The sequence below is a fragment of the Hyla sarda genome, chromosome 8 (genome assembly GCF_029499605.1).
Source record: "Hyla sarda isolate aHylSar1 chromosome 8, aHylSar1.hap1, whole genome shotgun sequence".
Taxonomy (NCBI): domain Eukaryota; kingdom Metazoa; phylum Chordata; class Amphibia; order Anura; family Hylidae; genus Hyla; species Hyla sarda.
In genome coordinates, this window is record NC_079196.1 from 50,233,971 (window position 1) to 50,256,321 (window position 22,351).

Below are 22,351 nucleotides of genomic sequence, written 5' to 3' on the forward strand. Positions count from 1 at the left end.
TCGGAGGGAAAATAGGTGAAGGGGAGTTGAGTCAGGTTCTTGGGCCTCGTAACTGCTGCAGCCCACTCACCCTGCAGACCCTAAACAGGGGTGTACTCAACGATCTCCCCCTCCTCCAAGGAGTGGTATTTTCTGGGCAAGTAGTTTCGCTGCACGGTCCTGCGGTTCACCAGGATGGTACCCACATGCCTACAATCTTGGAGGGTACCATATCCCCTGGCCTTGTCAAATTTAATAACCGTAGCGTGTCGTTGCTCTAGCGGTGCTTCACCCTCTTGGGGGTAGTCCCACATTCTGATATAAAGGGCCTCCAACTGTTTGGTGTCCTTTTGCTGCTTAACCCTTTCTTCATAAGGGAAATGAAGATCCGTTGGCCCATAATGCTCCCTGTGATGGGCTCTCAGCTTCTCTATAATTTTAGCAGTTTCAGCCTCCCTGCAGGCCCTCTCTCGCTGAGCTGTGGGGACCGGTGGATGGGACTTCCCAGGACTGGGCAGAACGAGGTCCCACATATACTGTATGAACTCCGGTTTGTCCCCGAACACCCACTTAAGCAGAGGGGGTGAGCGCGGGTGTGCACTCGGCAGGGTGACCTGGGACAAGGGGATCTCTGGCTCTGGGCTAGACGAGGATGAGAAAGCGGCTTTCGCCCGAGTACTCATACTTGATTCCTCCGTTGGGATCTCGGCCCAGGACCCCCATGTCCGGTGGGGAGGGGACAGTCTCACTGGTGATGCTGTCTTGGATGTCCCTGGTGATTCCCCTTTCGGGGTAGCCGGCCGCTCGTCGTCCTCAGGCAGCGGAGGTAGATCGCAAGTCCCCTCTGTGCTGATGGATAACCACTGCAAGCGATCGGCCAAGTCCTGGAAAAGTTGCGTTGTGGCCAGGGCAACTTTTCTGTGTTCAGGCGCCATCTTGTGACTCTCACCACATGTAGCACTGCGCTCCGCCATTTCTGTACTCCTTGCTCCTCTCTGCAGACTGAAGAGGTTGCGCTGCAGTGCTCCTTTTATGTGAGGCTCCTCCAAAATGGCTGCCGGACGAAAGGATGTCATCGGTGCAGCCCGACTAACGGTCCTTGAACCATAGTATAACATAAATTATTTAAAGGCACATGACCTCTAAGGTCTTATACAGAGGTTTACTATAATTGAATATATAAATATATGCATTTAATACACAGCATTAAGAGGCGACTAGGGGTAGCCCTCCAGGAGAGCCCTATTAGCATGGAGGGACTCTGGCTGAGGGGACTTTAGACAGAGGGACAGGACTAAGTCCTTTACTGGGATACCACACATGATAGTGGATAAGTGTCTGATCGTGAGGGGTCTGACCGCTGGGACCCCCCACAATCTCCTGTATGGGGACCCGCCATTACGGCGGCTCTGCATGGCTAATGCGCCCGTCATCGACCTCACTGAAGTCGACGACACACACGCTCCATACAGCTCTATGGGAGAGGTGGGGATGTGCGAAAGCTGCAACCAACATGCCTCCTGCAGGGGAGATAGCGGTGGGTCCCAGTTTTCGGACCCCCCCCCCCCCCCCCTGTGATCAGACACTTATCCTCTATTCTGTGGATAGGAGATGTGTCCACGGCTGCAGATCTCCTTTAAGTTTTGGTGCCAGAATTCACAGAACACCTCCAGAGATCTTGTAGAGTAAAGGCTCACGAGGTCAGAGCTGTTTTGGCTTTACAAGGACCTGCGTTATGACTGATCGTGTATAGAAAGGAAACATTGATGAGGGAAGTCCGCTCGTACAGAGGTGATTTGCATAGACATAAATAGATCGTATCTCTATTAGTATGGAACTATTATCATATAAAGTAATGTATGTGTCACCACTGATCACACCTTGTTCTGAAATAAGGTTTCTTTATCTTTCTGTGTCACAGCCTTCTGCAGACATCAGCTGATACACTAGTCTACTACTTCCCCACATATAAGAAGGAAGTCATCTTCTGAGAGGAGAACTGGTCTACTAAAGTCTATCTGCAACATCATGTGAGTACTAATATGTCTTATCTCATATAACGTGTAGCAGACGGCACAGTATACATACTGCATGTGTATGAAAGTGTGTGGGGCTTTAGTCACTTGGAACCCCACTAATCCCTACTTCCTATTTTGCATCTATTTGTACAATATTTGTGTGTTCTTGTTTTCATATCTATCTATCTGTCTATCTAAACAATGGCGGAGAACAATACTATCCATATTGGTGTGGCTAAACCCTTATTTTTACTGGCATCTTATTTATCATAAGATCACTTTGTTATATGGTGTTTCTGTAGACTTTTCTGTAGAACTGCTTACTCACAGTAGTTTTGGTAGATCATTTTTGTTTTTTTAAATCAACTGGTGCCAGAAAGTTAAACAGATTTGAAAATGACTTCTATTAAAAAATCTTTATCCTTCCGGTACGTAATTCAGCCTCCTTCTCGGAATTTTTGTTTTAAATCAACTGGTGCCAGAAAGTTTGTAAATTACTTCTATTAAAAAATATTTATCCTTCCAGTACTTTTTAGCAGCTGTATGCAACAGAGGAAATTCTTTGCTTTTTGAATTTCTTTTTTGTCTTGTCCACAGTGCTCTCTGCTGACACCTGATGCCCGTATCAGGAACTGTCCAGAGCAGGAGAAAATCCTCATAGCAAACCTATGCTATTCTGGACAGTTCCTGACACGGACAATATTACAGAGGAAATTCTTTGCTTTTTTAATTTCTTTTTTTTTCTTATCCACAGTGCTCTCTGCTGACACCTCTGTCCTTGTCAGGAACTGTCCAGAGTAGCATAGGTTTGCTATGAGGATTTTCTCCTGCTCTGGACAGTTCCTGATATGGGCATCAGGTGTCAGCAGAGAGCACTGTGGGCAAGACAAAAAAGAAATTCAAAAAGCAAAGAATTTCCTCTGTTGCATACAGCTGCTAAAAAGTACTGGAAGGATAAAGATTTTTTAATAGAAGTAATTTACAAACTTTCTGGCACCAGTTGATTTAAAACAAAAATTCCGAGAAGGAGGCTGAATTAGATTTTTATAGGGAGAAGCTACGCAGCCAGCTTGCCAGAGCTTTTCAGCACCAGACACCTGCTGAACAGGGGTCCAGTAGCCGAACTCCTCTGAGTCATCGCTCCACTACCTCTGCCAGCACTACCTCTGCCAGCACTACCCCTGCAAGAGCAAGGAACATTAGCAGAAGGGGCATGAAGCGCATGATGACGAGGTTTCTGGTTCCGGTATTCCTCCCTAACATAAATTGTCCTTAGAGAGATGTAAACCACCACCTGAACAACCAGGTTGTTGCCTCCCTTTACACTGCCCTTTCTCTGACAGACACCATAAGCTCAGAGCGCATAGACTTCTTGCTCACAGATAATAACATTGGCCAGAAATTGCCCAGTTTGACCTGGGTGTTCTGTCTTTTCCAACCTCCGGGGCAGCATCAGAGAGAGTGTTCAGCACGGCAGGAGGTGTTGTCACCCCGAAGCTAACAAGATTGTAAGCAAGCAACAAGGAAAAACTCACATTTGTTAAAATGAACCAGGCATGTATCAGTGAGGAATTTAAACCTCCTGTACCAGATGCCACTGATTAGACATTACTACCACCACCCCTGCTGTTTGCTGACTACTACGATACCCACCAATCTACCACTGCCTGCTGACTTCTGGATACTGATTCTCCCACCAGTGCACCACTGTCTGCTGTACCCTGGATACTACCGTTCCGACCAGTCAACCACTGCCTGCTATCCACTGGCTACAACTACCACCAGTCCACCATCACCCTTGCTGTCACTTTTATCAGCCAGGCCTTCAAGTACACAACCAATTTTCCCCTATAAAGGGATAATTTTTTTTGTCTTTTTGGGAGTTGATTTAAAAAAAGAATGTTTTCCACCGGAGTACCCCTTTAAACGGCTTCCTTCTTTCTTCCTGATGTACTTCAAGCTAGACTAGGCTTCTACTTTCTAAGAAGACACCATAATAATCAGGTTTCAAGAAAAGATTTGAGAGGTGTCCCGAAATGGCTTAAAATAAGTATTTCAGGCTGGACGGTTTAGCATAAAGAGACATTTACCTTCATGGTCCGCCACCTAAAGCAGTTATCCAGGAATAAAAAAAAAACAGACCTATTTTCTTTCAAAGACCACTCCCTGTCTGTCTCCACTTTGGGCGTAGTATTACAACTTGGCTCCATTCATTTCAATGGAACTGAGCTGCAGAACCACACCCAACCTGGAGACAGACGGGAAGCGGTCTTTGATAAAAAATTATCTCTGTTTTTCGATTCTTGGATAACCCCTTTAGGTAAGAAAGAAACAAGAGTTGCACGTTAATAGTATTATAGGTCCCGTGCATCCATTTTGTTTACAAAGTAATGTGAAAGGGTAAATGGGACTTTTTACCCACCAGACAAACCTGAGTGGTAAATATTTCATGGAATTTGGTTAGAAATCTTGGGGTAAAGAAATCGGCAGGGTCCCAAAATTATATATCCTTGGTAGGAGGAACATTTTAAATGCAGCTATACATCCTACCCAAGAGATTTCATGTTTGAAGAGGGTTTAACCCCTTAACGATGCAGGACGTAAATGTATGTCCTGGTGAGCTGGTACTTAACGCACCAGGACGTACATTTACGCCCTATGCATAACCACGAGCATCGCATACGCAGCAGGTCCCTGCTGCTGATAGCAGCCAGGGACCCGCCTGTAATGCTGGACATCCGCGATCACACGGATGTCCGCCATTAACCCCTCAGACACCATGATCAATACAGATCACTGCATCTGCAGCATCGCAGTCACTGAAATGGATGATCGCCCGCAGCACTGCCACGGCGATCTGATCATTCAGCATGGCGGCCAGAGGTCCCCTCACCTGCCTCTCCTGCCTTCAACGGGTCTTCTGCTCTGATCTGCGATCGAGTAGACCAGAGCAGAAGATGACCGATAATACTGATCAGTGCTATGTCCTATACATAGCACTGAACAGTATTAGCAATCGAATGATTGCTATAAATAGTCCCCTATGGGGACTATTAAAGTGTAAAAATAAAAGTAAAAAAAGTTTTTTTTTTAAAGTTTAAAAAAAATGTGAAAAACCCCCTCCCCCAATAAAAACGTAAATTGTCTCATTTTCCCTATTTCACCCCCAAAAAGTGTAAAAAAAATATTTTATATACATATTTGGTATCACCGCGTGCGTAACTATCCCAAATATTTAAATAAAATGTTAATGATGCTGTGCGGTGAACGGCGTGAAACGACGTAAAAAAAAGTCCAAAATAGCTGCTTTTTTTTTTATAACATTCTATTCCCAAAAAAATGCATTAAAAAGTATTATGAGTTTTATATAAGCAAATATGGTATCAATAAAAAGTACAGATCACGGCGCAAAAATTGAGCCCTCATACCGCCGCTTATACGGAAAAGTGAAAAAGTTATTGGTCTTCAAAATAGGGGGATTTTAAACGTATTAATTCGGTTAAGCAGTTTTCCGATTTTTTTTTAAGTGCAACAGTAATAGAAAAGTATGTTATCATGGGTATCATTTTAATCGTATTGACCCAGAGAATAAAGAACACATGTCATTTTTACGGCGTGAAAATGAAACCCTCCAAAATTTGCTAAATTGCGGTTTTCTTTTTAATTTCCCCACACAAATAGTATTTCTTTATTTGCGCCATACATTTTATGGTAAAGTTGCGCAAAAAACAAGCCCTCATACTAGTCTGTGGATGAAAATATAAAAGAGTTATGATTTTTTGAAGGCGAGGAGGAAAAATTGAAAACGTAAAAATAAAATTGTCTGAGTCCTTAAGGCCCAAATGGGCTGAGTCCTTAAGGGGCTAAATACCAGGTAGGTAGAGCAGATGCGTTTTACCACAGATTTCCCTTTGGGTGATGAAGAAGACATTTGAAAAGCTCAGTACAAATTTCATAATAAGATATACACAATAGTAAGACTTTCAACACAGTAGTGTCAGAGAAGAAGCCTATGGAAATTACGGGTGTAGCTAGAAAAATCGTGTTACACATAAAGTTATTGAAATTCCTGTGAATCGGATTCTGTGGATCGTGAACTTCTGATAATCCGGCACTTTACTCCAAAAGAGAAATGCAAAGTTATCTGGGATGACAGAAAGAGCAGACGACTGAGCAGAGAGACCCACAGTGAAAAAGTCTCCGCTCCGGATAATAGCGTTTAGAACAGTGTTTACCAACCAGTGTGTCTCCAGCTGTTGCAAAACTACAACTCCCAGCATACCTGGATAGCTTCTGCATCAGACCTGATCACAGTAAGTCAGGGTATATAGTGTGTTTGTGTTAAAAACAGATTCTGCTGGATGTGCCATATGGCAGAATCTGTTCCCCATTGACTTACAAAACAAAAGCAGTGGAATAAATATGTTGTTTTTTTTTGTCAAAACAATAGAGCAGACTACTATACTATTCTACACTTTGAGGGTCTGCAAGTTTTCCCTAGGAAAAGATCTATCTAATATCTATCTATCTATCTATCTATCTATCTCATGTCTATCTATTTATCTCATATCTATCTCATATCTATCTATCTATCTATCTCATATCTATCTATCTATCTATCTCATATCTATCTATCTATCTCATATCTATCTATCTCATATCTATCTATCTCATATCTATCTATCTATCTCATATCTATCTATCTATCTCATATCTATCTCATATCTATCTATCTATCTATCTATCTATCTATCTATCTCATATCTATCTATCTATCTATCTATCTCATATCTATCTATCTTATATATATCTATCTATCTCATATCTAACTATCTATATATCTATCTCATATCTATCTATCTCATATCTATCTATCTCATATCTATCTATCTATCTCATATCTATCTATCTCATATCTAGCTATCTATCTATCTATCTATCTATTTCATATCTATCTATCTCATATCTATCTATCTATCTATCTCATATATATATATATATATATATCATATCTATCTATCTATCTCATATCTATCTATCTCATATCTATCTATCTATCTATCTCATATCTATCTATCTATCTATCTATCTCATATCTATCTATCTATCTATCTATCTCATATCTATCTATCTATCATTTATCTCTCTACATCTTACCCTCCTATCCCTTCTTCTTTTTATCTCTTCATCTATGTAATGATCAGATTTACACGTTACAGCCATAAAGTAAACTGCAGTTCAGCTGTAATCCCGCGTGGCCATCATTGTCCCTATAAAAGCTGCTGTGACTTTCTTTGCAGGACTTTGACCCCAATGTGTGGCCCCAGCCTTATCTTTATAGCTCACTGTCATCATCTATCAAAACTGTCTAAAAGTAAATCTGTATTTGTTGTCTATAGCAACCAATCTGAGTACAGCTTATATTTTACAAATACAGTGACCCCCCCCCCCCCCTCCCCCGACATACGATCATTTCAACATACGAAGGCAGCATCAACATACGATGCTTTTGTATGTCGGGGCCATCGCATAAACGGCTATCCGGCAGCGCAGACTGCTTCAGCTGCCACCGGATAGCCGTTTACGGTGCCCCGTGTGGTCCGCTGACGATCACTTACCTGTCCTCAGGGCTCCGGAGCGTCCTCTTCGGGATCCCCTGCATCGTCGGCGCTCTCCATCGTCGTCATCAAGTCGCTGCGCACTCCGTCCCGTCATCCAATAGGAGCGGCGTGCGTAGCGACGTGATGGCAGCGACGGAGAGCGAGAATGCCGGGGAAACAGAGGCCTTGCAGGAGCTTCGGGGACTCCCCGGGGACGCGGCGACAGCGATGGACAGCGACATCCAGGGCAGCGGTGATGGTTCGGAGCGGCGGGGACAGGTGAGTACAACTTCCTATACCAGTGGTCTTCAACCTGCGGACCTCCAGATGTTGCAAAACTACAACTCCCAGCATGCCCAGGCAGCCAACGCCTGTCCGGGCATGCTGGGTGTTGTAGTTTTGCAACATCTGGAGGTCCGCAGGTTGTAGACCACTGTCCTATACTTTACATTGCACGGATCCCACAACATAAGATGGTTTCAACAAACGATGGTCCGTTTGGAATGGATTACCATCGTATGTTGAGGAACCACTGTATAATATTAAAGGGGTATTCCAGGCCAAAACTTTTTTTTATATATCAACTGGCTCTGGAAAGTTAAACAGATTTGTAAATTACTTCTATTAAAAAATCTTAATCCTTCCAATAGTTATTAGCTTCTGAAATTGAGTTGTTGTTTTCTGTCTAACTGCTCTCTGATGACTTACGTCCCGGGAGCTGTGCAGTTCCTATGGGGATATTCTCCCATCATGCACAGCTCCCGGGACGTGACATCATCATTGAGCAGTTAGACAGAAAACTTTAGAAGCTAATAACTATTGGAAGGATTAAGATTTTTTAATAGAAGTAATTTATAAATCTGTTTAACTTTCCGGAGCCAGTTGATATATTTAAAAAAAGGCTTTGCCTTAAATACCCCTTTAAAGCTATGTTCTGATGGGTTGCAATGGGCAACAAAGACAGTTTTTACTTATAGGGTAAGGCCATAAGTAGCGCATCCGTGGTGTATTTAAAGGGGTATTCTGGGCAAAAACATTTTATCCCCTATCCAAAGGATAGGGGATAAGATGTCTGATAGCGGGGGGCCCGCTGCTGGGGACCCCCCACGATCTCCCTGCAGCACCCGGCATTCTATGCTGGGACTTTGTCTCTAGTTTCGGAAACCTCTGGGTTTCTGGGACTGGGGATGTGACGTCCCGCCCCCTCCATTCAAGTCTATCAATACATCCCTCAGTACCTAATCCTGACCATGTACATCTAATTTTTATGTGTCTAGCACCCTTATTTATTTATTTATTACACTTTAAATTTAGCTCACTAGTCTGAATTCCTCTCAAATGGAGGGGGCGTGGCCTCACTGTGCAGGTCTCCGCCCCCTCCCTCAGTATGCTGTCTGCTCACATCTCCCCTAGCATTAGCAAAACTACAACTCCCAGCTTGTCCTCACTGACAGTAATGGGACACAAGCTGACAGTGGGAGGATTTTTCCTCCAGCTCTGATCCCTGCGCTCACAGCTGTCAGTCAAGGAAGTGTGTCCATGACATAGGTGATGACACATGGACACAGTAGGGCTAGTATGTGTCCAAGCAGGCGGGGGTGGGGGGGCAGTTGTTTGACTGGCTTTTTCAGTCAAACTTTTAGAAATTTTTCTAATGAAAGCAATTGCAAAACCTCTGCAATTTAGGTGCAAAAAAAAAAATCCAATATGGCAGCAATGGTGAAAAAAGATTGGTGCCAAATTTGGCAATTTTTTATGCAAAAAAAAAACTATAGTGGCATGAAAATGAACTTATATTTTCATATTTTCAAAGCAGCAAAAGAGACCTTTGAAAATGTGCGGAGAAAAAAAAAGCATAATTAATGTCGCTGTAACAGAAATGACAGTAGTTTTTTAATATCTCCCCCAGTGTTAACCCTACCTGTCCGGGCATGCTGGGAGTTTTAGTTTTGCAACAGCTGAAGACACACTAGTTGGGAAACACTGCTTTAAATACTAATATCCGTGGAATGGAGACTTTCTCACTGTGGGACTGACCACATAACAGCCCACGTAATAGGGAGAGTCTCCTTTCTGAAAGTCTCTGCTCAGTCATCAAAATCCGATTCACAGGAATTTCAATAACTTTTTATATATAACGTGTTTTTTTTCTAACTACATCCGTAATTTCCATAGGCTTCTGTTCTGACACTACTGTGTTGAAAGTCTTACTATTGGGTATATCTTATTATGCAATTTGTACTGAGCTTTTCAAATGTCTTTTTCATCACCCAAAAGGAAACCTGTGGTATAACGCATCTGCTCTACCTTGCTGGTATTTTTAGACCATGTTGCTTCATGGTGCTGTGTGTTATTGCCGAACTTACTTTCTAGCCCTTCTCATACAACAGACAGATGACTTTAGTTGAGACCAGGGTGCCGAGATATCGTGATAACTTTTTATTATAGTGATAAAAAGTATTGGTGCTCAGTTGGACAACGCATTTCGGAGGGGCTCCTTCCTTCCTCAGGTCCACAACCGGACCTGAGGAAGAAGGGAGCCCCTCCGAAATGCGTTGTCCAACTGAGCACCAATACTTTTTATGACTATAATAAAAAGTTATCACGATATCTCTGCACGCTCTCCGACTGCTGTTTAACCCCGCCGGCGTAGCACTTCAGCACCAAAGTCGTCATTCACGGGAAGGTTTAGGAAACCCGTGCCGGGATTCCAACCTCCCACATCTGCAACATTATCCTACCCACCGTCTCTGACGGGAACGACGGCCAGCTGCTCCTGGCGTACCACAATTTTTGCTATTGCACTCCTTATGGTAAATAAAAAATATTTCTAATATTCTTTGTTTTAAAAAAATGAAGTTTTCTATGTTTTATTTGTGCTTAAAAAAGCTCAAGAGCACATTTTCCCCCATCTTATACACAGACTTAGGACCGAGGTCTAAACATAGAAAGTGCAGCCTGGAGTGCTGAGAGGGGTGTGTCCAGGCTCATCCAATCATAGCTCTTCTCACACTTAACTGCCATATGCTGTTGGTTGGACACACCCCCCTCAGCACTCCAGGCTGCACTTCCTGTGTTTGGACCTCGGTCCTAAGTCTGTGTATAAGATGGGGGAAAATGTGCTCTTGAAAAACATAGAAAACTTCTTTTTTTTACCAAAGTATATAAGAAATCTTTTTTATTTACCATAAGGAGTGCAATAGCAAACATTTGTTTTAATGAGAGTGACCATTTAAAGCTTTTATCCTTTCACCCAATGGTTTTGCGGGTGTGTCTAGAAATCTCCAGCTCAGTCTAGCTTCTGTGCTGGTGATTGACATGCTGCTATGAAGCTGTTGGTGAAACACTCTTTGTTGGTTTGAGCTATAAATCTACTATTTATGCCTTAGCATGCACTTTGTATTTATCTTTGAGAAGTTCTGGGTTTTAGCCATGGTTATGTAGCATTCTCATAGTAGATTTTAATCTGTGTTTGAGTAGTCGGTTTTTAGGATTAGTATGTCCTTTCTGCTATGTAGCTGTTCACACTGTGTTTTCTTGTATCAGTTTCTGTGTTTTTGTAACAAGACATCCCTGGTACCTTTTCATGGGGACTCTGGGGAATTGAGATTTAGTAAAAGATATCTCCGTGTTTCATGATTGACTCTAGGAGATTGAGTTTTAGTATCAAGAGATTCCTTTGTCTACTGAAGGTTTCTGGAGGATTGAGTTATAATTTCTGTTTTTTCCTGGAGTCTATGCAGACTCATCCATTTCCCAGTCTTGTGTTCTGAACCTTATCTGTTTGTGGGTTATCTGTGTCCAGTGTGAACAGTGTCCTATATTTATATCCTGTTTAGTTGATATGATCTTTAGAGTTGGTTAATACTTGCACTGATCATAGAGTTCATGATCATTGAATTAGTGTTTCCTCTATGCTTTATCATTGGTCTATAGTGTCCTCTGTGCTACTCTCTAATCTGTGTCCTCTGAACTCTATCTGTTTGTTAGTTATCTTAGTCCAGTATTTATAGTGTTTTATGTTTCCTGTAATGTTTCTGGCTTGTGACCGACTGTGAATTATTATGTCTATTTACACCAATGCACTTTAGCGCAGGAAGGGACCGGCGCCCAGTTGTTGATCCATCATTTAGGATGGATGGGCAAGTAGGCAGGGAGAGTGTTTTTAAGGTCAGTTTAGGGCTTACTCTCCCTGTCTCCCTCAGTCGGTCCTGACACAGATTTGTAAATTACTTCTATTTAAAATTCTTAATCCTTCCAATACTTATCAGCTGCTGTATGCTCCACTGGAAGTTATTTTCTTTTTGAATTTCCTTTCTGTCTGACCACAGTGCTCTCTCCTGACACCTTTGTCCATTTTAGGAACTGTCCAGAGCAGGAGCAAATCCTCATAGAAAACCTATTCTGCTCTAGACAGTTCCTGACATGGACAGAGGTGTCAGCAGAGATCACTGTGGTCAGACAGAAAAGACATTCAAAAAGATAAGAACTTCCTGTGGATCATACAGCAGCTTATAAGTGCTAGAAGGATTAATTTTTTTTTTTTTTAATTAATAGTAATTTACAAATCTGTTTAACCTACTGTCATCAGTTGATTTAAAAAAAAAAAAAAAAGTGGAATTCTGCATTGAAATTCCACCGGAGATTCTACAGCAGTCCATTTGTATTCAATGGTGTTGAAATTTCGATTTCCGTGTCCGCAGAAGAAATTAACCTATCCATTCTTTCTGGGGGATCCGTAAGGAATGCATTCCTGTGGGGTCCTAGCGCCAGCGTGCTATGCCTTCACCCGCAGTCTGCGGAATGTCTGCACAGAGATTTTGCGAGCGGACATTCCGACGTCCCAAAGTATCTACGACGAAATTAAAAAGCAACATTGTAAATAGTAAATGGGGTATCTCAGTGCAACTACAAGAAAGCCCAGGGGTTGTCTTCATGGTTGATCATTGATGGCTATGGAATTCTCACAAGGGATTGTGGGTGCACTATTCAGTGGGTGTTATCGCACTCGCTTATGGGACTCAGGAGGAGCATTAGTCCCACCATCTGGATTTTCTTGTGCTTAATCACACAGTCCACGGTGTTGTTTCTCAGGCAGAGATCTATGGAATTAATTGTTAGAGAAGTGGCACTGAAGACAGATGAAACACAATTCAGTGCTTTAAAACTTATTCCCTACCTACAGGTTTTTCTTTTTTTAAATAGCAGCCTTAGTTCTTATGGAAAAACAGCTCAGGCAAGTCACAACTGTCTTTGTCAGGGCTGTTCTGGAAGGCACATGGCTACTACATGACTAAACATTTCGGGATCTTATGATCGCAAGACCAACAAAGGCAGCAGCTTGTTGTTATTATATTCACAGCATGCCTATGCCACAAAGTGGTATTGTGGTGTAGCAAAAAAAGCAGTTCAATGACCAATTCAGCTCTGCTACATCGGTATCTGTCCATGAATTATGTCACGTTATATAACCAGACAACTCATAGATTTTGTGTAATACATAGGCTGCTATGGGGTTACTCAGCTTTGGTATAGTAATTGCACCTCTCATTACCATCCATTTAAACTTTACAGGTGCATATGTCAAGGATGGCTGCGGATGGGGCCTTAAAATGTGTATGACTGCCGCTGAATACTGCTGAGTATCGACACAAGAAAATATACACCAGACAAAAAGTTGGTGTAAAACTCTTTCTCAGCAGGAAGCTCAGGAGCTACCACCAAGAGTGGTAAGAGTTCTGTTTATTACACAGACGTACATTGGTTTTCACATTTGACAAAAAGGGGAGGTTAGTTATCACGTCAAAATCATCATGTTATATTTTGATTGTTTTTTTGAGTATTGCGTCTGTGTATATATTAGCATATTTAAGCATTCATTTCTCTCTTGGCCAAAGTTCACTTATGCTGCCCTCTCACTCTCATAGTAGAAAATACAGTCTATGGTGGGAATTTATCATTATTTGTCTATTGTAGACACAGTTCTACCCCTTTACACTTCTTGTCTATTGTACACTCTTGCTCAAAATTTACTAAGGCTGTGCATGTCCTTTGATAAATCTTGTGCAAATATAGAATCGCCCCCCCCCTCGCTCTACCGTACACTCCTTCTCTACCTCACAGGAAAAGTGGACACAGGGATTTTGTTCTATTGCTTTGAGGCCAGGATTCCATTGAGATTTTTTATGCATCATAAAAAACACCAGAAAAACTGTCCCAGCTTTTTCCTGCGTTTTGTCAGTTTTTCTTGTGTTTTTTACTTGCATTTTTGCTGGTGTGTGGAAACAAAAAAATGTACTAAACTTTTTTTTTTTTCTTTTAAATTTAGATACGTGAATTTGGAGGACTATGTCAGATTTGGTGGATTGCGACGATGAACAGCGTTTTTTTAAAAATATCAATAAAAGGGTTAATGAGGGCTGTGGGGGGGAGTGTTTTTTTAAATAAAAAATGTTTTCAATGTGTTGTATCCTTTATAATTGAATTTTAAGGCTTAGTAGTGGAAGGCATCTAGTAGACAGAATCCATTACCAAGTCGGGGCTTAGCGTTAGCCCCCAAAACAGCTAGCGCTTACCTCCAAATATTACCCCGGTACCCACCGCCACAGGGGTGCCAGGTAGAGCTGGTACCAACAGGCCCGGAGCGTCAAAAATGGCGCTCCTGGGCATAGGCTGTAACAGGCTAGCGTTATTTAGGCTGAGCAGGGCCAGTAACAATGGTCTTTGCCCACCCTGGTAACGTCAGGCTGTTGCTGCTTGGTTGGTATCTGTCCGATACTGAAAAAATTAGGGAACCACACCCTTAAAAAAAAAAAAAAAAAAAACGCATAGGGTTCCCCCTATTTTCAGTATCAGCCAGATACCAACCAAGCAGCAACAGCCTGACGTTACAAGGGTGGGCGAGGACCATTGTTACTGGCCCTCCCCAGCCTAAATAATGCCAGCCTGTTACCGCCTAGGCCCAGGAGCGCCATTTTTGATGCTCCAGGCCTGTTGGTATCGGCTCTTCCCGGCACCCCTGTGGGTACCGGGGTAATAATTGGGAGTTAGCGCTAGCTGTTTTTGGGGTTTAATGCTAAGCCCCGGCTTGGTAATGGATTCCGTCTATAAGACAGCTTCCACTACTAACCCTGAAAATTCAATTATAAAAAACACGGACACATTGAAAAAAAAAAAAAATTATTTAAAAAAAATCACTCCCCCATAGCCCTCGTTATCCATTTTATTGAAATAAAAATAAATAAATAAAATGCTGGTCATCGTCGCAGTCCACCGAATCCAACGTAGTCCTCCGCATTCACGTATCTGAAATGAGAAGAAAAGAAAAACAAGAAATATGGGTTAGTAATTTTTTTTATGCAGCGTGTTCATAATAAGGGAGTCTCCAATTGTTGCTAAACTACAACTCCCATCATGGGAGGCTGTAGTTAAGCAACAGCTGGAGACACACTGGTTGCAAAACACTGAGAGTTTGTTACTTAACTCAGTGTTTCCCAACCCGTGCACCTCCAGCTGTTGCAAAACTACAACACAAAGCATGTACGGTTTGGATTATTGCGGGGATTATGAATTATGACAGTGTACTGTATAGAAGCCAGTGGCAGCGAAATGTAGCCGCATGTACCGCCGACTTCTATAGTTAATAAATGCAGATCGCAGCGGGTCTCTGGATAATGACCCGGTGCGATCTGCACCTCAGCCCCTGGACTACAACTCCCATAATGGGCAGAGTCTGTCCATGATGGGAGTAGTAGTTCAAAATGTGCAAGTGCCATCCCTCAGCGTTGCGGGACTACAACTACTCCCATCATGGGACAGACTCTGTCCCATGATGGGAGTAGTAGTCCAGGGGCAGAGGGGCAGATCGCAGCAGATCATTCTCCAGAGACCTGCTGCGATCCGCATTTATTAACTATAGAAGCCAGTGGTACATGCGTCTACACTGCACTGCCCACGGCTCCTATATACAGCTCTTATAAGTCATAATCCTCGCAGGGAGAGGGGAGCTCTAATTGGTTAATAGCTATCCACCAATCAGAGCTCCCCTCTCCCGACGGCGGGGATTATGAATTATGACGGTGTATACAGGAGCCGGTGACAGCGCAGTGTAGCGCATGTACCGCCGACTTTTACAGTTAATAAATGCGGATCGCAGCGGGTCTCTGGATAATGACCTGCTGCGATCTGCACCTCAGCCCCTGGACTACAACTCCCATCATGGGCAGAGTCTGTCCCATGATAGGAGTTGCAGTCTTTACTGTGCCAAAATAGACACTTTTGGTACGTGTCCTCTGAGGTGGTGTATATTTGCGCAAGAAAATGCTGTTTGCGCATTTTTTTGCGCAAAAAAAAACAACGCAGTTAGTAAATTAATTCTACAGTAGAAAATGCTCTATGATAGAATTAACCGTAGACAAGGGGATGAAAAGTTCTATCAAAATTTGCACAAAGAAAAGACGCAAAAAAAAAACACTTGCGCTTTTTTTGCGCAAAAAAATAGACACAAAATAGCTCTATATACAATGATAAATTCCCCCCTATATCTCTATATTTATCTTCTTATCTTGCTTATCTTGGTCTTCTTATCTTGCTTCTGTTGGCCTCGTTCCAAGGTCTTGATCAGCAAGTTAGCAAGCTGAAATGTCTCATAAGAAAAATAATGTTTTTCTGCTGCATATTAGCATATATATCTCTATTTTTAATATATATATATATATATATATATATATATATATATATATATATATATTGATCAGTAATTCAAATCATAAGGGTCCTCCTGATCAGATATATGTGATATACCTACAGCACTGAGATGTAAATACCCTCTGAACCTTCTAACCCCTGGTATTATTTCAGGTGGCAGTAAAGAAGACTTATAAGAAGATGTTCTTGTATGTGCTGGGTTGTAGCTTTCTCCTGTATCTGTGGTGGAGGATAAGGGATGGTCTGAAAATCAGCAACGTTGCAGGTAAACACGTCCTGATTACGGGATGTGACTCTGGATTCGGGAATCTTGCTGCTCGCACCTTGGACAAGAAAGGGTTTATAGTTCTGGCCACTTGTTTAACTGAATCCGGAGCCGATGCTTTAAAACAGCAGACATCACAACGGGTGAAGACTATCTTTCTGGATGTGACTGATGCTGACAATGTGAAGAGAGTCGCTCAATGGGTTAAAGATGTGAAGTTAGAGAAAAGGGTAAGGGTAAAAGGGTTAAATTGATTTCCAAAAATTTAGGCCAGGAAAGTATAGAGCCGTATGTGCCAGGACCAGATTAAGGCTGCCAGGAAGACAGAGCACTTCATTATAATGCCCACCCCCCCGGACAGTTCCCCCACATTAGGTGCAGTATAGGTCCCCCGCATTAGGTTGTAGTTCCCTCACATTAGGTGCAGTATAGTTCCCTACATTAGGTGCAGTATAAGTCCCCGCACATTAGGTGTGCAGTACAGTTCCCCCCACATTAGGGGTGCAGTACAGTTCCCCACATTAGGGGTGCAGTACAGTTCCCCACATTAGGGGTGCAGTACAGTTCCCCCACATTAGGGGTGCAGTACAGTTCCCCCACATTAGGTGTGCAGTACAGTTCCCCCACATTAGGGGTGCAGTACAGTTCCCCACATTAGGGGTGCAGTACAGCCCCCCCCCATTAGGTGCAGTACAGTTCCCCCCCATTAGGTGCAGTATAGTTCCCCATATTAGGTGCAGTATAAGTCCCGGCACATTAGGGGTGCAGTACAGTTCCTGCACATTAGGGGGGCAGTACAGTTCCCCCACATTAGGGGTGCAGTACAGTTCCCCCCCATTAGGTGCAGTACCATTCCCCCACATTAGGGGTGCAGTACAGTTCCCCCACATTAGGGGTGCAGTACAGTTCCCCACATTAGGTGTGCAGTACAGTTCCCCCACATTAGAGGTGCAGTACAGTTCCCCACATTAGGGGTGCAGTACAGTTCCCCCCCCCATTAGGTGCAGTACAGTTCCCCCCCATTAGGTGCAGTACAGTCCCCCCCCCCATTAGGTGCAGTACAGTTCCCCCTCATTAGGTGCAGTACAGACCCCCCCCCCCCCATTAGGTGCAGTTTAGTTCCCCACATTAGGTGCATTATAAGTCCCTGCACATTAGGGGTGCAGTACAGTTCCCCCACATTAGGGGTGCAGTACAGTTCCCCACATTAGGGGTGCAGTACAGTCTCCCCCCCCCATTAGGTGCAGTACATTTCCCCCCCATTAGGTGCAGTATACTTCCCCACATTAGGTGCAGTATAAGTCCCTGCACATTAGGGGTGCAGTACAGTTCCCCACATTAGGGGTTCAGTACAGTCCCCCCCCCCATTAGGTGCAGTACAGTTCCCCCCCCCCCCCCATTAGGTGCAGTACAGTCCCCCCCCCCCCCATTAGGTGCAGTATAGTTCCCCACATTAGGTGCATTATAAGTCCCTGCACATTAGGGGTACAGTACAGTTCCCCCACATTAGGGGTGCAGTACAGTTCCCCACATTAGGGGTGCAGTACAGTTCCCCACATTAGATGTGCAGTACAGTTCCCCCACATTAGGGGTGCAGTACAGTTCCCCCACATTAGGTGTGCAGTACAGTTCCCCCACATTAGGGGTGCAGTACAGTTCCCCACATTAGGGGTGCAGTACAGTCTCCCCCCCCCCCCCATTAGGTGCAGTACATTTCCCCCCCGTTAGGTGCAGTATAGTTCCCCACATTAGGTGCAGTATAAGTCCCTGCACATTAGGGGTGCAGTACAGCTCCCCCACATTAGGGGTGCAGTACAGTTCCCCCCCATTAGTGGTGCAGTACAGTCCCCCCCCATTAGGTGCAGTACCGTTCCCCCACATTAGGGGTGCAGTACAGTTCCCCCACATCAGGGGTGCAGTACAGTTCCCCACATTAGGTGTGCAGTACAGTTCCCCCACATTAGGGGTGCAGTACAGTTCCCCCACATTAGAGGTGTAGTACAGTTCCCCACATTAGGGTTGCAGTACAGTTCCCCCCCCCCCCATTAGGTGCAGTACAGTCCCCCCCCCCCATTAGGTGCAGTACAGTTCTCCCCCCCCCCCCCCCCCATTAGGTGCAGTATAGTTCCCCACATTAGGTGCAGTATAAGTCCCAGTACATTAGGGGTGCAGTACAGTCCCCCCCCCATTAGGTACAATACAGTTCCCCCTCATTAGGTGCAGTACAGTCCCCCCCCCCCCCATTAGGTGCAGTATAGTTCCCCACATTAGGTGCATTATAAGTCCCTGCACATTAGGGGTGCAGTATAGTTCCCCCACATTAGGGGTGCAGTACAGTCCCCCCCCATTAGGGGTGCAGTACAGTTCCCCCCATTAGGTGCAGTACCGTTCCCCCACATTAGGGGTGCAGTACAGTTTCCCCACATTAGGGGTGCAGTACAGTTCCCCCACATTAGGGGTGCAGTACAGTTCCCCCACATTAGAGGTGCAGTACAGTTCCCCACATTAGGGGTGCAGTACAGTCCCCCCCCCCATTAGGTGCAGTGCAGTTCCCCCCATTAGGTGCAGTACAGTCCCCCCCCCCATTAGGTGCAGTACAGTTCCCCCTCATTAGGTGCAGTACAGTCCCCCCCCCCCCCCCAATTAGGTGCAGTATAGTTCCCCACATTAGGTGCATTATAAGTCCCTGCACATTAGGGGTGCAGTACAGTTCCCCCACATTAGAGGTGCAGTACAGTTCCCCACATTAGGGGTGCAGTACAGTTCCCCCCCCCCCATTAGGTGCAGTACAGTTCCCCCCCATTAGGTGCAGTACAGTCCCCCCCCCCCCCCCCCCATTAGGTGCAGTATAGTTCCCCACATTACGTGCAGTATAAGTCCCTGCACATTAGGGGTGCAGTACAGTTCCCCCACATTAGAGGTGCAGTACAGTTCCCCACATTAGGGGTGCAGTACAGTCCCCCCCCTCCCATTAGGTGCAGTACAGTTCCCCCCCATTAGGTGCAGTACAGTCCCCCCCCCATTAGGTGCAGTATAGTTCCCCACATTAGGTGCATTATAAGTCCCTGCACATTAGGGGTGCAGTACAGTTCCCCCACATTAGGGGTGCAGTACAGTTCCCCAAATTAGGGGTGCAGTACAGTTCCCCACATTAGATGTGCAGTACAGTTCCCCCACATTAGGGGTGCAGTACAGTTCCCCCACATTAGGTGTGCAGTACAGTTCCCCCACATTAGGGGTGCAGTACAGTTCCCCACATTAGGGGTGCAGTACAGTCTCCCCCCCCATTAGGTGCAGTACATTTCCCCCCCATTAGGTGCAGTATACTTCCCCACATTAGGTGCAGTATAAGTCCCTGCACATTAGGGGTGCAGTACAGTTCCCCACATTAGGGGTTCAGTACAGTTCCCCCCCCCATTAGGTGCAGTACACTTCCCCCCCATTAGGTGCAGTACAGTCCCCCCCCCCCCATTAGGTGCAGTATAGTTCCCCACATTAGGTGCATTATAAGTCCCTGCACATTAGGGGTGCAGTAAAGTTCCCCGACATTAGGGGTGCAGTACAGTTCCCCACACTAGGGGTGCAGTACAGTTCCCCACATTAGATGTGCAGTACAGTTCCCCGACATTAGGGGTGCAGTACAGTTCCCCCACATTAGGTGTGCAGTACAGTTCCCCCACATTAGTGGTGCAGTACAGTTCCCCACATTAGGGGTGCAGTACAGTCCCCCCCCCCCCCCATTAGGTGCAGTACATTTCCCCCCCCATTAGGTGCAGTATAGTTCCCCACATTAGGTGCAGTATAAGTCCCTGCACATTAGGGGTGCAGTACAGTTCCCCCACATTAGGAGTGCAGTACAGTTCCCCCCCATTAGTGGTGCAGTACAGTCCCCCCCCCATTAGGTGCAGTACCGTTCCCCCACATTAGGGGTGCAGTACAGTTCCCCCACATCCGGGGTGCAGTACAGTTCCCCACATTAGGTGTGCAGTACAGTTCCCCCACATTAGGGGTGCAGTACAGTTCCCCCACATTAGAGGTGTAGTACAGTTCCCCACATTAGGGGTGCAGTACAGTCCCCCCCCCCCATTAGGTGCAGTACAGTCCCCCCCCCCCCCCCATTAGGTGCAGTACAGTTCTCCCCCCCCCCCCCCATTAGGTGCAGTATAGTTCCCCACATTAGGTGCAGTATAAGTCCCAGTACATTAGGGGTGCAGTACAGTCCCCCCCCCATTAGGTACAATACAGTTCCCCCTCATTAGGTGCAGTACAGTCCCCCCCCCCATTAGGTGCAGTATAGTTCCCCACATTAGGTGCATTATAAGTCCCTGCACATTAGGGGTGCAGTATAGTTCCCCCACATTAGGGGTGCAGTACAGTTCCCCCCCCCCCCCCATTAGGGGTGCAGTACAGTTCCCCCCATTAGGTGCAGTACCGTTCCCCCACATTAGGTGCAGTATAAGTCCCCGCACATTAGCGGTGCAGTAGAGTTCCCCCCCCCCCCATTAGGTGCAGTACAGTTCCCCCTCATTAGGTGCAGTACAGTCCCCCCCCCCCCAATTAGGTGCAGTATAGTTCCCCACATTAGGTGCATTATAAGTCCCTGCACATTAGGGGTGCAGTACAGTTCCCCCACATTAGAGGTGCAGTACAGTTCCCCACATTAGGGGTGCAGTACAGTTCCCCCCCCCATTAGGTGCAGTACAGTTCCCCCCCATTAGGTGAAGTACAGTCCCCCCCCCCCCCCATTAGGTGCAGTATAGTTCACCACATTACGTGCAGTATAAGTCCCTGCACATTAGGGGTGCAGTACAGTTCCCCACATTAGGGGTGCAGTACAGTCCCCCCCATTAGGGGTGCAGTACAGTTTCCCCCATTAGGTGCAGTACAGTTCCCCCACATTAGGGGGTGCAGTACAGTTCCCCCACATTAGGGGGTGCAGTACAGTTCACCCCACATTAAGGGTGCAGTACAGTCCCCCCCCCCATTAGGTGCAGTACAGTTACCCCCCCCCCCCCCCCCATTAGGTGCAGTACAGTTCCCCCACATTAGGTGCAGTACAGTTCCCCCATTAGGTGCAGTACAGTTCCTCCCATTAGGTGCAGTATAGTTCCCCCCCATTAGGTGCAGTATAGTTCCCCCCCCCATTAGGCGCAGTATAGTTCCCCCCCCCCCCATTAGGTGCAGTATAGTTCCCCCCCCCCCATTAGATGCAGTATAGTTCCCCACATTACGTGCAGTATAGTTCACCACATTGTACAGTATAGTTCCCCACATTCGGTGCAGTATAGCTCCCCCCACATTACGTGCAATATAGTTCCTTCAGATTAGGTGCAGTACAGTTCCCCACATTAGGTGCAGTACAGTTCCCCACATTAGGTGCAGTATAGTTCCCCACATTAGGTGCAGTACAGTTCCCCCACATTAGGTTGGCAGTATAGTTCCCCCCACATTAGGTGCAGTACAGTTCCCCACATTAGGTGCAGTATATTTCCCCACATTAGGTGCAGTATAGTTCCCCCACATTAGGGGCAGTATAGTTCTCCACATTAAGTGCAGTATAGTTCCCCCCATTAGGTGCAGTACAGTTCCTCCCATTAGGTGCAGTATAGTTCCCCCCCATTAGGTGCAGTATAGTTCCCCCCCCCCCCCATTAGGTGCAGTACAGTTCCCCCACATTAGGTGGTGCAGTACAGTTCCCCCCACATTAAGGGTGCAGTACAGTCCCCCCCCCCATTAGGTGCAGTACAGTTCCCCCCCCCCATTAGGTGCAGTACAGTTCCCCC

The 22,351-nt window shown here is 45.3% G+C and overlaps 1 protein-coding gene across 1 annotated transcript in view; it reads left to right on the plus strand.

Annotated features, from left to right (window-relative positions):
- DHRS9 (dehydrogenase/reductase 9) overlaps positions 1 to 22,351 on the plus strand; it is a 55,654-nt gene that overhangs the window by 17,946 nt on the left and 15,357 nt on the right. The window contains exons 3-5 of the mRNA XM_056533860.1: positions 1,901 to 2,009; positions 13,172 to 13,326; positions 16,457 to 16,785. Of these exons, the coding sequence (XP_056389835.1) occupies positions 16,484 to 16,785 (302 nt within the window). The 5' untranslated portion in view covers positions 1,901 to 2,009; positions 13,172 to 13,326; positions 16,457 to 16,483. The remainder of the gene's footprint in view (positions 1 to 1,900; positions 2,010 to 13,171; positions 13,327 to 16,456; positions 16,786 to 22,351) is intronic.